At 36.2% G+C, this 13,649-nt stretch overlaps 1 protein-coding gene across 3 annotated transcripts in view; it reads right to left on the bottom strand.

Moving 5' to 3' along the window:
- SPECC1L (sperm antigen with calponin homology and coiled-coil domains 1 like) overlaps positions 1–13,649 on the bottom strand; it is a 70,594-nt gene that overhangs the window by 18,601 nt on the left and 38,344 nt on the right. For all 3 annotated transcript variants that reach the window (XM_082773879.1, XM_082773877.1, XM_082773878.1), the window contains 4 exons: positions 12,405–12,495; positions 10,434–10,517; positions 8,535–8,691; positions 5,621–5,723 (listed from right to left, as the gene is read on the bottom strand). In XM_082773879.1, coding sequence (XP_082630005.1) covers positions 5,621–5,723; positions 8,535–8,691; positions 10,434–10,517; positions 12,405–12,495 — 435 coding nt within the window. The remainder of the gene's footprint in view (positions 1–5,620; positions 5,724–8,534; positions 8,692–10,433; positions 10,518–12,404; positions 12,496–13,649) is intronic.

Below are 13,649 nucleotides of genomic sequence, written 5' to 3'. Positions count from 1 at the left end.
TCTACCTTTAACTTTGTTACTTTACATTTACAATTTGAAAAGAAATTAAAGCGTTTCTTAACTGAAAGGTCCATTCAGTCACTACAAATATTCAAAATACACAGAATATGATGTTTGCATTATTATCATGTTTGAATGACAAAATTAACTCCTGTTCTGGATTACTTATTGAACTCTAGTATTTTTACGTGGATGAAATCCTAAGTACATCCTACGATAATCCATTTTTGTTTTGTTCTGGCCTCTTTGGGATATTCATCAGCAAGAATAGCTGGTACTGTAACTGAACAACAAGCCACACAGCCACCTGAAGATCGCCTGCATGCTTGTTCTGACCAGCCCATTTGCAACCTATCCTCAATGGAAGCAAAACACTAACTCCAAAAATAACCTGCCAAATCTTAGCCTTTGGTAGAATCCTAAACTTTTGCTTTCTTCTGTGAAACTGAGGTGAAGAAAAAGAAAACAAGGCATGTGCATATAAGAAAATAATTATTTTGATTGATGCACACTGAATAGATGATCTCTTGATATACTCATCACCTTTTTCTTTCCCAGGTACCATTCAGTTGTCAAGAAATCTTCCACCCCCCATATCAGATACTTCTCCAGGTTTACAGAGACATTGCTCTTTCCAAAGCAAATATTGGACTTATTTTCATAGAATCAGAGAATGGTTTGTGTTAGAGGGGACCTTAAAGATTATATAGTTCCAACCCCCCCCCCCCGCCCCCCCCCATGGGCAGGGAAGAAACTTGATTTTAAAAATGAAGTTTCCATTTCAAAAAATAAAATAAAATAATTTACAACTACAGATACATATCAGCAATTTCATGTTACATAGTCTGCTACAGCAATAAAGCCCAAGAACACTGAGTTAACTGAGTTAAAGCCCCATTTCTAACATAATTGACCCAAACTACCTTAATTTGGTCCCACAGCAACTGCCTCTGGAAAGTCAAACTCATACCCTCCTACACAGCCAGATTCATTTTAAAAGTGACCAAGAAATGCACGAATCCTAACATGTTGACTAAACATAATGGAGTCTTTAATACTGTTAGTCTATAAATAATTTGATACCCTCCAGATCAAACAACCATTTTTTAATAAGGGCTCAAATCAGATGTACTCAGTGCACACAATCATTTCAACAGGTAATTATCCTACTGTGACCAAGTACAGTATTGTCACCGAATTCTGTATGTCACCAGAGTATTTAAAATACAAAACAGCTTTTTTTTTTTTTTATTGCTGCCATGTGGATAAAAAGTGTGGCTTTTTTTTTTTTTTTTTAAAGACATGATTTGATCTGTAAAGGTACCAAAAGCTAGGAGGTCTTCCCAGAAAAGGCATCGTTCCAATAATTAAAGGTCAGGTAATTCAAGGCTACCTTATGGATATCTTTCAGTGCATCTGTCATTAGAAGGCACGGAAAACTTAAAGAAAGCAATTTTTTCTATTCTTGCAGCAACCTTGTGACAATTGTTCTTTTGTGTTAGACTTCTGGAAGTGAATCCTCTCTCAGAATGCTGACAAAAATGGAAAATAAATTGAAATATTGCTGTAGATAAGAATGGGTAAAGGATGTGTGTATCCTGTTTATTGGCCCCATTCTTAACATGAAACATGCATGCTCACATCCTTTTTTGGATTTTTATTAGTTATGTACCCAAAATGAAAGTAGCTGTGTTTCAGCTAGGGTAAATGCTCTGTAACAGCTGGATGGGATTGTGTTGTGCTTTAAAGATATCTGGAATTTATGACAGTTTTATGACACTGCACATATTTTAGAGGAGCCAGGAGGATTCTCTTCTCTCTGGAAAATGCAGCACTTGGCACTGAACTCTGAATCAGTATGTCAGGCCCTGAGTAAAGCTAACACACGATCACATTTCAAGTATCCTGTGCCCTCTTTGTCTGAAAACTAATGGGAGATTCGGTGCTCCTTTATCTATGTGCTAAAAAAAACACAACACACACACACACACCTTATCTTAAGAGACCAACTCCGCTCTTTCATGGCTTGGGGATCTGTTGAGTCCTGAATTAAACTCACACTATCTTAGTGAGTGCAATGCTGCCTGGACTGAACAGCCTCTAGATAAAAGTTGATAGGGAACCTGCCTGCTGTTAGCTCTGCAGTGACCTTCTGCAGACTGCCAGTCTCAAAGCAAAGCATCAAGGAGCATTCTTGCTTGCAACCAGCATTCAGACTGCATGGGTATTAAAAACAACAATACCAGAGAAAGTCATACAGTTTCTTTCATCAGGAAGAATTTCTTATTCTCATTGGCTGTCTTAACCTTTTTTTTATTTTATTGAGGTACTCCTCAAAAGAATGCTACGTTTGGAAATACAGTTAAATATTGTTTCATGACTACAGACTTTCTATTAATATCAATTTCCTTCCAAATTTCCTTGAGTATATCAAGAAAACTGCACAATTTAGTAATTTATTATCATTTTTAAACAGAGTTAAGAACTAGTTTTGTGTTGGTTTTTTTTTTTTCTTTTTTAAAATCTTAAGTTTCTCACCTCCGTGAACGCATTACAATTGCTTTAAAAAAATCTTATGTGGAACTATGTATTTGTCAGAATTGCAAAGTAAAGTTTGGCATAAAAGTCTGTGAACGTGTATGAAGAGTTTAAAAAAAATCCTCCCACTATAATGGGCTGAAATAAGAGCTCCACAATGCTATTGTCTTTGAATTATTTAGCGTTCACAAAATTTCAGGCTTCTAAAACAGAGATACTTAAGACTTCTGATTAAATGCTTAAAATAATTTTCTGGAGGGATAGGAGAGCAGAAGTAATTCTTTCTTTTTATTTGAGCAGACAAAAAAATACTGGTTGCTGCAAGCAACTCCAAATACTGTATTCTCCAAAAGTACCTTATGGATACAGGAAACCTTCTGTCTGTGAAACAGTACAGACCTGGGATGTTTCCCCCCCCCCCGTTAGGATTTTCAACAAATGGAATAAAAAGCAGCTCAAAAACTACAGCTCGTCTTCAAAGAGAATAACGCTTAATCATATGCTGCTGCTCATTAATAAGGGTAAGCCAACAACACCACATCTTGTTTTTAAAATTTTAAGCAACTGGCAGCGCACCCATAACTCTGTATACTTTAAGCTTTTTTGTTTGTTTGTTTTTTAATTTTAATTAATATTTATATCTGGCTATTTGATTACTATTTGTTAGCCTATTCAACTGATTTCCAATATCCAGTGCACAATACGATGCGTAATACAATTTTAAATAAATGTATGCATAGAAAATTACACCCGTGAGACAGTCTCCAGATGAGACTGAGAAAACAAAACTGAAGTGTTTGTAGTTGGTAACTACTGAAAACACAAACACATCTTTCCACAGGTGCAAAGACATACTCAAATATTGGCTTACAAAGCTGACTTTTGCTTATCAATCTAGTAAGACTACTAATATGTATTAAACCCATTGAAATAATTCTGTTGTCAATTTTGTCCCACTAATAGCATGCAGAAACAAAAGCCTTTCAGAACTCCCTTTTACTCCCACCTTCCGCATCTCCATCCTCCCCCTCAAAATCAGGGTTAAACTCTTCCAGTTCATTTTAGAACTTGTTAAATGAAAAATAGGTGCAAGCTGAGTCTAACGTTTTTATAGCTAGCTGGAATCTGGACCTACAGCCATTCCTAGAGAACAGAAGCAGGGACATTGAGGACTTCTCTGTGCCCTCTGGCTCACGTGGCAGCTCAGAGCCAGGTGCCGGCTGGTAGCCAGCGTGCAGGTAGCCCTGACAAGCACGTGCTGGCTCCTGCCCAGACGGCAATCCAAACACAAGCAACCGGTGACATAGGAGGAAGGCAGAGGTGGTACCGATGGGAAATGCTGGGTGTAAAAGGGATCGTCACAGAGTATAGGACACTAGGAGGAGCTGGAGGTGTGAAAAGGTGCCCTGGTGATATCTGGGGGAGAGGGAAGGAGGAAGAGACATGGTCATTATTCTGATGCCTGTTTACTGCCTGTCCCTTTTGAATCCACACTTTTAACACAAAATTAAAACCCAGCAAAGCTTCTATTTCCAAAAATAGATCTGGTATTGATAATGTTTCTGAGATGTCAAAAAGCTAGATAATCACTATTCAGAAAGAATACAATGTTAGATGTATTTTTAACATTAGAACACCACTTACATGATTTCAATCAGAACTGAAATTCAGGTGATGCTGAAAAAAAGCTAAATTCTTTACAACAAAGACGAAAAATGAGTATGCTTAAAGTGGAAGACATTCTTCTCCAAAAACTAACGTCATGTAACCTCCTTGTATTATCCTGCTCCTTCAAAAGAAGGCATACATTAGTTCTACAGATGTTACATGCTATGGTTTCCAGTAGCGACAATCAGTGAACAATATTACAGTTGTTGAAGCAAGTACAATAAGTGTCAAAAGCTATTCTTCTACTAGCATCTATAAAGTTCAAGAAGAGTAGTTTTAAACAGCAATCTACACAAAAAAAACCTCTTGTACGTGCACACAGCTATAGAATGAAAAAATTGGATTTTTTTTTTCCTATTACTTTTCCTAATCAGGTAAGGAAGCTGTCAAATTATTATTTCATTTCAAGACACTATGGGAAAATATTTTTGCATTCTGTTTTACAGGATTTATACAGAAATATAACATCCTGCCTTTTTTGAAATGCGGGGAAGGAGAAAGGCTCTTTCCACAAAGAAGCTTATCCTCAGAAATAGCACAGTTTAGCACTAGACGTGCCAGAGGAAGAGGGGGGAGGGATTATACCACAAGCGTCTCCATTGTACTGAAAGACGACTTTTCCTATGGATGGGCGATCATCCTGTTATGCGGCTCTGAACTTCCTCCTGCATTGTGAGTCTCAAGTCATGGAAAGAGTAAAGTTCTTAAACTGAGGATTGTGTTGGGAATTCCAACCACTTTCAATACAAGTTAACCAAACAAATACATCACGGTCAGACTGTTAACATCCTGGTTTAGTTTGCTGAAGCCACTATTCTTTTGAAAAAATAATGTAATCAGGAGAACTCTGGATAGTTATCTTGTTACTTCTTTCGGGTTCTGATAACATTTGGACCAATTGAAAAAAATCTGGAACTGCACTAGAAAGCCAAGTACAAAACGCAAGACAATGCAACCTTTGCAAAACAAACTGTCCCTAAATAGAGACTAAATGGGAGCACACTGACAGATCCAAATACAACCAGACTAACCACCTATCAAAAAATCTCTCCAAAATCCAAGAAACATTACTATACCTGCATTTGGGAGACTATTAACATTTAAATTGCTGAAGTTCCAACTGTAGCTGAAAGTTAGTTTCCAAAGTGCAATCTGTAAAAGGCTGCTGTGAAGTGCCTCAATAAGAGGCAAGCTACCCCCTTAAGAAAAAAATCATTAACAACGTGGAGCAAAGTGACTAAGGAGCTATTAATGTTAGGTTAGGACTTGTAGCATGTGTTCCAAGAAGAGTACAGTACATACCAGTGCCACTGCAATCTATGCAGTCAACTGTGGAACAAGCTGGCTTATGCTATTGGCAGCTTCTAATTTGTTGCAGCCTCAAGTATGCTATGTTAAACAACCCTGCAGTTACCTGATAGCCTTCTGTTTTTTTCTGGCACCACTTCAGCAAGGCATTTCTCTTGGATCCTCCATATTCTCTTGCTAGGGCAGACAAGGGATCTTTCCTTTCTTCCCTAGTAATGAGGGAGAAGCACAATTTATAGCTAGTAATATATCTTAGACAACAGAAATACATACTGCGAAGTTCAAAAAAAAACACAAATTATTGTCATAGTGAAAGTAGCAAGGTGCAGCATTACTGAGTGAAAAACGGAATACACAGAAATACCTGTAGACTTGAAAATTATTTTTGAGGAATTCTTTCATTAGCAAATATTCCCCCCCACACACACACACACTAAACTTTTTTCTAGGTATTCCATTCTCAATGATATTTTCTTAAGAGTTTAGAAAATTCAATTCACAACATGTCAAGTTCCAGCTTGAACCATTAAGCTAACTCAAATGACTTTATTTTGTATTTAGAAAGAGAATAAACTGATGCTATCTCTTCTGCATTTCATGGCTGATTAGAAATGTCACCTTGAAACAACAGGTTTGCATATTAGCTGCACGTTGTTATTAACAGAACATTTGCCTGAGAACTGGAGTTCTCAAAAAGGCAGGGGCAGATCTGCTAGGTTGATCTGCTATTTGATACATCGGCACAATAATGATTCACTTTTTTTGAAAGCTGTTATTGGGAACTAAGCATTGGTTATCAATTAATTTCACCTCCAGTGTCAAATTATCTCAAGTCATTTCTTCTTGAAGGCAAGACTGAGGAAGGGAAGAACGATCTTATCCAGGTAGACCACTTTCTTCCACTTGAGTCATATATTACAACCCTCTCTTAACCAGGCTTCAGAAATGAGCACTTAGATTAAAATAAATAAATATATATTATTTCAGCCCATTCCTCCAGCCTGTCCAAGTCCTCTGGATTGCACCACAACCCTCTGGCACATCAGCCACTTCTGTTTTTGTGTCATTGTCAGACTTGCTGAGGGTGTACTCTGCTCCATCATCCAGACCATTAATGAAGATGACAAACAGATCTGGACCCAGTACTGACCTCCAGGGTACTCCACTAGTAACTGGTCTCCAAGTACACCCTAGGCTGCTGACCACCACTATCTGGGCCCAGCCATTCAGCCAGCTGGCAACCCACCTCGCTGTTTGCACACCCAGCCCAAACATCAACCTCTTGTCCCTGAGGATCTACAGGGGACACGTCAAAGGCCTTACTGAAGTCCAGGCTCAGAAGAGGTCAAAGAAGGTCATCAAAACAAATAATGATGGGACTGCATATTTAATCTACAACAAAGATTATGAAACACTACGAGAACTTCAGCATAGAGCTTTGGGACAACCTATGAAAACTCAAATTTCAAGTTCCCTCTCTACGCTAAACCATACTGTTTAGCCATGGAGGAGCTGTACAGCCTGTTCTCAAATTCCAGTAAATGCACATGGTTTATATCAAGTTCTCTCAGTTATGAAAGCCCAGCTAAAGGAAATAAAATAACATAAGTTGTATGCAGACAATGAAAAATAGTTTGACATACAAGTCTTATAAGTTAGTGTATTAGGTTAACTTAATTCAAAATCAACTGAGCCAATAAAGATTCAACTAGAACAGGAACAGTAAACTTCAAATATTTGTTTTAGTGAACTATAGCAATAACTGTTTATTTTACCACGACTTTCAGAAAAAGGTAGGGGAAAAAGAGAAACTCAATCACAAAAACATACTCAAGTCCAGCAGCGGCACTGTGAGCAGTGTTCCAGAGAGCCCATTCATCGCTACGCACCCACTCCTGCAGTCTGCACTGCTCCTCCTGTTGTAGGGCTTGGAATTTCAAGCAGTGCCTAGGCAGCTTATTATCAAGATCATAACTGTACAATTACTATATGAAATGCCACATATCTGCTACAGTCTGCAGACTGCCACCCATGCAATTTTATGCTATGAGTTCAAAGCTCATATACAGGTCTTTTAGTCTTTTTTATTTCTGCATATACTTGGTCTTAAGTGCTAACATACACAATATACATTGCTGCTGATAAAGTAACCACAGATCCAAACTCAGCTTAATTTCTGCACAGTGGAAAGAACAACACATACATGTTGCAACTGATTTCAGGAACGCATTTTCAATATCCTCCACGGCTGTAAATATTCACAATTTTATAATGTAATTATTACATATTGTAATGTCTCAGAACATTAAGGATTTAATGTTTCTGCTGTACAAAAACTCTCAAGAAGTTCTGTGTCAAATAGGCTTAAAAAAGTCATTTTACCTTTGCCTCTCAGTTTCCCAATCTAACAGGCAAGACTGTGTACATACTTCACTTGCATAACATACGGTGTAAATACTCTGAGGTTCTTGTAGCTGATAACATTGATAAATTTAAACCTTTTCCTATCTGTAAAGGTTTATCTTTTTATCATACTAATAAGAGAGAGGTGCCTGGCCATTCTTACTTAGACTTACGTTATGATTTCAAGTGTGGTACAAATAACACAGGACAATTCAGTCCTGGCTATTCAATAGTGTCTGGAATTAAGACCCAGTCATACTGCTTTTTGTCCTCAGCTGTGACTACTAAATTTAAAGTTTATCACGTTTTCTCCAAGTCCAAGTCACGCTGTAGCTCACTTCTTGGATTTGGTTTCATGGTATATTGAACTGATGTGATGATATTATTTAGTGACATGATTTAGCTTTCTTTTCTAGTGGAGCATAAAATCATGGCATTGACCATATAAGCTCTAAAAAGTATACTGAGCTGGAGGAAGCACTTTGTTTCCAAAGATTGTTGTTGCATGGGTAGCAGTAAAATCTGCAGTCTTGATGCCAACATTATATCCTAGATACACACAGACAGATAGTTATGAAATTAACACTTTTTGGTGTATAACAGAAAAAGGCTTTTACCTTATTCGACTTCTGGTTGTAGGGGTGACTGATGCTGTAGGGGAAGATGAGAGTGATAGCTGTGGTGAGGTGGTACCCATTGCCATGAGAGATGCTGGAGATGCTCCATCAGGTGCACTGATATCCCGTTTGATTTCTTCACTACTTCTTCGAGAGACTATACAGTGAAAAACGTCCATATATTGATCATTTGCCAACAATAAAACCTTTTGAACTTATTCCTGCTCTCTAACAAGCGTTAGTTCAGAAACCATGAAAAGAAATCCATATACAGTCCTAGGCTTTGACATTTTTCTTGGTACTTGCCACTAAAGAGGTATCAAGTATTTCAAGTGCACGACCACCATTTTGTTTTGACATACAGGCTCTAACTTAAGAAAATGTGATGAACACATCTAATGGTATAATGATACTTCATTACTTCCATTTGGAAGACTCCATGAATGAAAATAAATTTTAACATCAAACCATACACTTTTTCTCTAGTCCATGAAATTATGTCACTAAAAAAAAAAAAAAAATAATTTAGTTAATAGCTGCTTTGTTTCCACTTAGTTTTAGTCAAGAATTGACACCCAAGCAATGCTCTGGACTTGAATTAAAGATCAGCAGGCAAATTAAAGATTGACCTGAGACCACCAGACAAAACGTTTTTGTCAAGAAAAAAAAAAGAGCAAGCATTACATTCTGTAGAATGGTCATGTTTTCTCTACATGGAAGAGATCCCAGTTAACAGTATGAGGTTTGCCTTTTATATCTACACAGTTACACATTTGATTTGCAAACATAAACAATAGCAACTCTGCACAGACTTCAGAGACTTATTTTCTAATGACTTATGGCAAGTAAATTAGTTCATAAATTCCAGACACTAGAAGTTGAGAAAAATTATTTTGGGTGGATGTTTTCAGTACAAATCAAAATGAGCTAAACCCCTTTTTTTCCCCTGAAACCATTTATTCAAATATAGGGATCTTAAAATATATACATATATATGCCTCTCAAATCAGTTCTGCCTAGTTTAACAGGAAGTACCATTTTTTCATTATCCCACTATTTATGCTACTAATCGTAAAGATTTGTCTCTAGAAGCCTTTTAAAACTTATATTTTTCAATTCTTAAAAAAAAAAAAAAAAAAAGAAAAAGAAAAACAGTTAACAGCAAAATGCAGAAACCACCAAGAGTAAAAACTGGAAATATTTGTAGGTTCTGCCAGTCACCAAATAGACTACTGTAAAATGATTTACTGCAAAACTGTTGTCCTACAGAATGGGTAGAAGTTTTGCTAGGTAACATGGGAAAATATTTACATGCATTAGGTAACATACAAATATGCATTTGTTACCTAAAAAGAACAATCCTCCAATTTTAAAGGAGAGACCTTCTCCAGCCATTGAAAATAATTCTTCTCACAAACAAAAAAGGAATAGCTCAGCCAGAGAAGGACAGAATGTTTCTCTGTCTCACTCGCTTTTTAAAATACAACTTTTACTGCTTGAATGTAGGTTAACAGCCAGGTAGAGTTTCTTGGAACATATTAGTCAGCTGTTACGTGCATGATTGACACACAACCATACAGTATACTATCTTGGTACAAATCTCTATATGCAACAAGAAGGACACTAGAAAAGCAATTTAAAAAAATCTGTTCTGTTCCATTTGATACAATGAAACTGCATTTATTTATTAAACCATTGGACTTAACTCTTCTTCCTCATATACTTCAACAGAAAACTCAAACACTGAAAAGTAAGCTATTCTAAATATCCAATCTTTTGAAAAGACCTCAATAGTCTGAAAACAAAAGGTGTCTCTCAAAAAAGAGAAATAGATCTATAAGTACAGCATTGAAATGAGAATTCCTAATTTTATTAGTCATCTAGAAAACGTGATATTACCTGAAATAGATTTGGCACTTTCCATAGCGGGTACTCTTGGCAAAGATGCTGGTCTGCTGGTAGACGACGTTCTCAACAAATGTTCTAGACAAAGAAAATGAAGACAGGACACCATTAGCAAAGATTCCAGTTCAAGTAAGACATTTAGATACGCATCACAAATACTGCCTACCAATGCCTGAGTTTGGTTGCTTTAGTGAGAGCAATAGATTTTATCTGTACAAAAGAAGGCCTAAAATTTGCTCATTACTAACAAAGTTCACTATGAACACATCATGGCCTTTTTATTCCTTTTTCAGTAAGGCCTCTCTCACAGTTGCCCTGTTCTATTAAAAATGAGTTGTAAAACCAAAAGTCCAAGCAAGGAATCCCCATTTAGCACACTGGAAAAAATGTCTGATATGCCATTCACAGTTTGGAGTGGTTAAGCAGATTGGTTCTGTGTCATCCTCCCTCCCTTTTTTGGTCTGTTTGGTAATTTATTTATTTTTTAAATACAAACGTGCTTTCCTAACTTTCCCATGAATTGGGGTCAAAAAGGTGCCTTCATTTTTCCTAGGGAAAGATTGGTTCAGCCTTCTGACGATGAGTGAAATCAAACTTCAGCAAAACTAATTTTATGTAGCATTTAACCAAACCTAATTTTTGTTAGTTTCCATTTAAAATTAATATTCCTTCAAATAAAACCTTTAAACTTTTATGCATAAAGTTTACATACTCATGTTGCTGTAGATATAATTACAAGGCAGCAATTTTAATACAAAAATATGAAAAAGGTGAACGAGTATTCAAAATAAAATGGTAAACCCACTTCACTAGTTGAAAACATGACATAAGGAACATACATTGCTTTATATATATATATATATATATATATATATATATATATGTATATATATATGTGCACACACACACACACACTTGTAAACAGGAATTCTGTCAGACATTCTCTACCAGAATGCTTTCCTGCTCCTGCATTTAACTAATCGTAATGAAAACACAGAAATTACAGAAAGCATGTCAATCATTTTGTGTTTAAGCTTATGTCTACCCATGAACTCTGTAACAATTAAAGAATCCTAAACTATCTTCTTGGAAAGGCATTTCAATATTCCTAAAAATATCAACGTTTCTAAAATTAAAACTCCAGCTGCACTGAACAAAACCTCAATATACATTCAACAAAAGCAAGAAGGAAATTTGGCACGTACGGACTATTATGAAATGCTACCAAAAGAAAAAAAAGCACCCTTTATAAAACATCAGACTTCAGGAATACCAAACTGAGAGGAAATATTCAGTCTGGAGTCATATGGGTATTATCTTAAGAAAGATCTACAGAAAAAAAAAAAACTAAAACAGGCATAAATCAGAGAGCTACACCCAACATATGATAGCCATTCACTCTCACAGGAAGAGCACATTGTGAACATTTTGAGAGACAAAACAAAGTTCACACAACAGGGAAATATTGGAAAACAGATAAATCAACACTCAATTCCATTCCATTTTTCACCTGGCTCCTGAAGATTCAATACTTAATAAGTTTATATTTTGTTATTCACATGCAATACAATTACAGTTATCCTCCCGGTTTAAGTTTGAAACACACACACAAACCACAATACATAATGTAGCCCCAGAGGTGTGCATTTTTTAAATCTGGAAAGCAGCAGCATGATATATCCCTAAGATCTTGATTTTGCAAGTGATCTCAGTTTATATACACACATTAAAGCAGATTAATGCCCGTTTACTAGGATATAATTGTGTTTTTGTTGAAAACTCAAAAAAGCATCTTTTTGATATGTCACCATGTGTGATGAAAAAAGTAATAAAAACACTTACTTTGCATTTAGAAGTCAAAATATTTTGCTTAAAAAGCATCTAATATGATAATGATCTGGATATGACATACAACAGAAAAAATACTAGCATTGCTGAAAAGTTTAAATGAACTTGAATAAATACCTTGCACAGGGATTTCAGCATAGCTCGGTCTTTTGTCTGTCAGTGTAGCAAGGGGTTTTGAAGTGGAGATCGGTCCACTTATGGAATGTCTCTGAAACAGAAAAATCCTTGTGTCAGACAATTTGCTACATATAAACCAAGCAGAACAAAACAAAACCTCTACAAAATACAATTTCTAAATATTCTTTCCATACAGGAAAAAAAATAAAATATAATTTTTCATTTGTCCACACCATTGCTAGAAATTCGTTCAATTTTTTTCATGACATGGTTCACCCTGGGGACCGTTTAATGAAGGCTTTCCCTCTCATTCTGAATGAGAAGTATCATTCCCCTCAGCTTTACCTATTGCTAGGAAAGCTGCAAAAGTCATCATCTTAACACTGTCTTTTCAAATTTTACGTAAAATGTTTAGCAATTCATAGCTTCTGGCAGCTTGAAGTGCAAGTGTATGATCACAGATGCATCTTGCACATAATTTAATAACCACTGGATAACACTGAAAATAGCATTTTTTCCATCACACAAACAAAAAGCCACACAAATAAAAACTGCACAATTCAATAATTACCCCTACACTTCCTGAAACTTATATCCAAGTGCTGAAGACTTAAGACTGTCAACAGATATTTTTTGTGCTTTTTGGTTTTGCTTTCTTTTGAAAAAATGATTTCAAAGAGCCTACTGCAAGTTACATTACATCCTTATTCACCCTTTTACATTAGATTCCTATATTTAATCATAATAAGTCCAGTAATGTGTTTATCCTGAAAACTTTCAGCTCTCCATCTGGCCCAAGATTAGATGAGAAGGTTAAATGAGCCTTATCTTCATAAAATAACAAAGCTCAGATGTTTCTCATGCCAAATCATGTAGGCAAGACAGACATATCCAAAACTGTGATAAACAGAAATTTGCAGTATATACTTTGTCGCATCCTGTAGCACAGGCAAGATTACGGGACTACTTATTTGTCATTTTGGGCCAAACTAGGATTATGCTTTTGTGCTAGTAATCAAATGGAGAAAACAGCTACCAACATCCAAGAACCAACTACAAAACACAGTGTGAAGAATTTTATTGCTTTATATATCAAAATCCTGAGGTATTCTACAGATTATTCCCTTAAACGTGTAAATAAAAGTGACAGTAACCATGAGCCTTGCACAGTGCTCCCCACAACAGCTTCCCATAAGGGTTGCTATTCCAAAGTTTCATTACCTTTATATTTCATTTCACCCTCTT

Source organism: Aythya marila (assembly GCF_965140915.1).
Source record: "Aythya marila genome assembly, chromosome: 17".
NCBI lineage: Eukaryota > Metazoa > Chordata > Aves > Anseriformes > Anatidae > Aythya > Aythya marila.
Note: the sequence above shows the minus strand (reverse complement) of the source record. Positions and strands in the feature narration are given on the sequence as shown.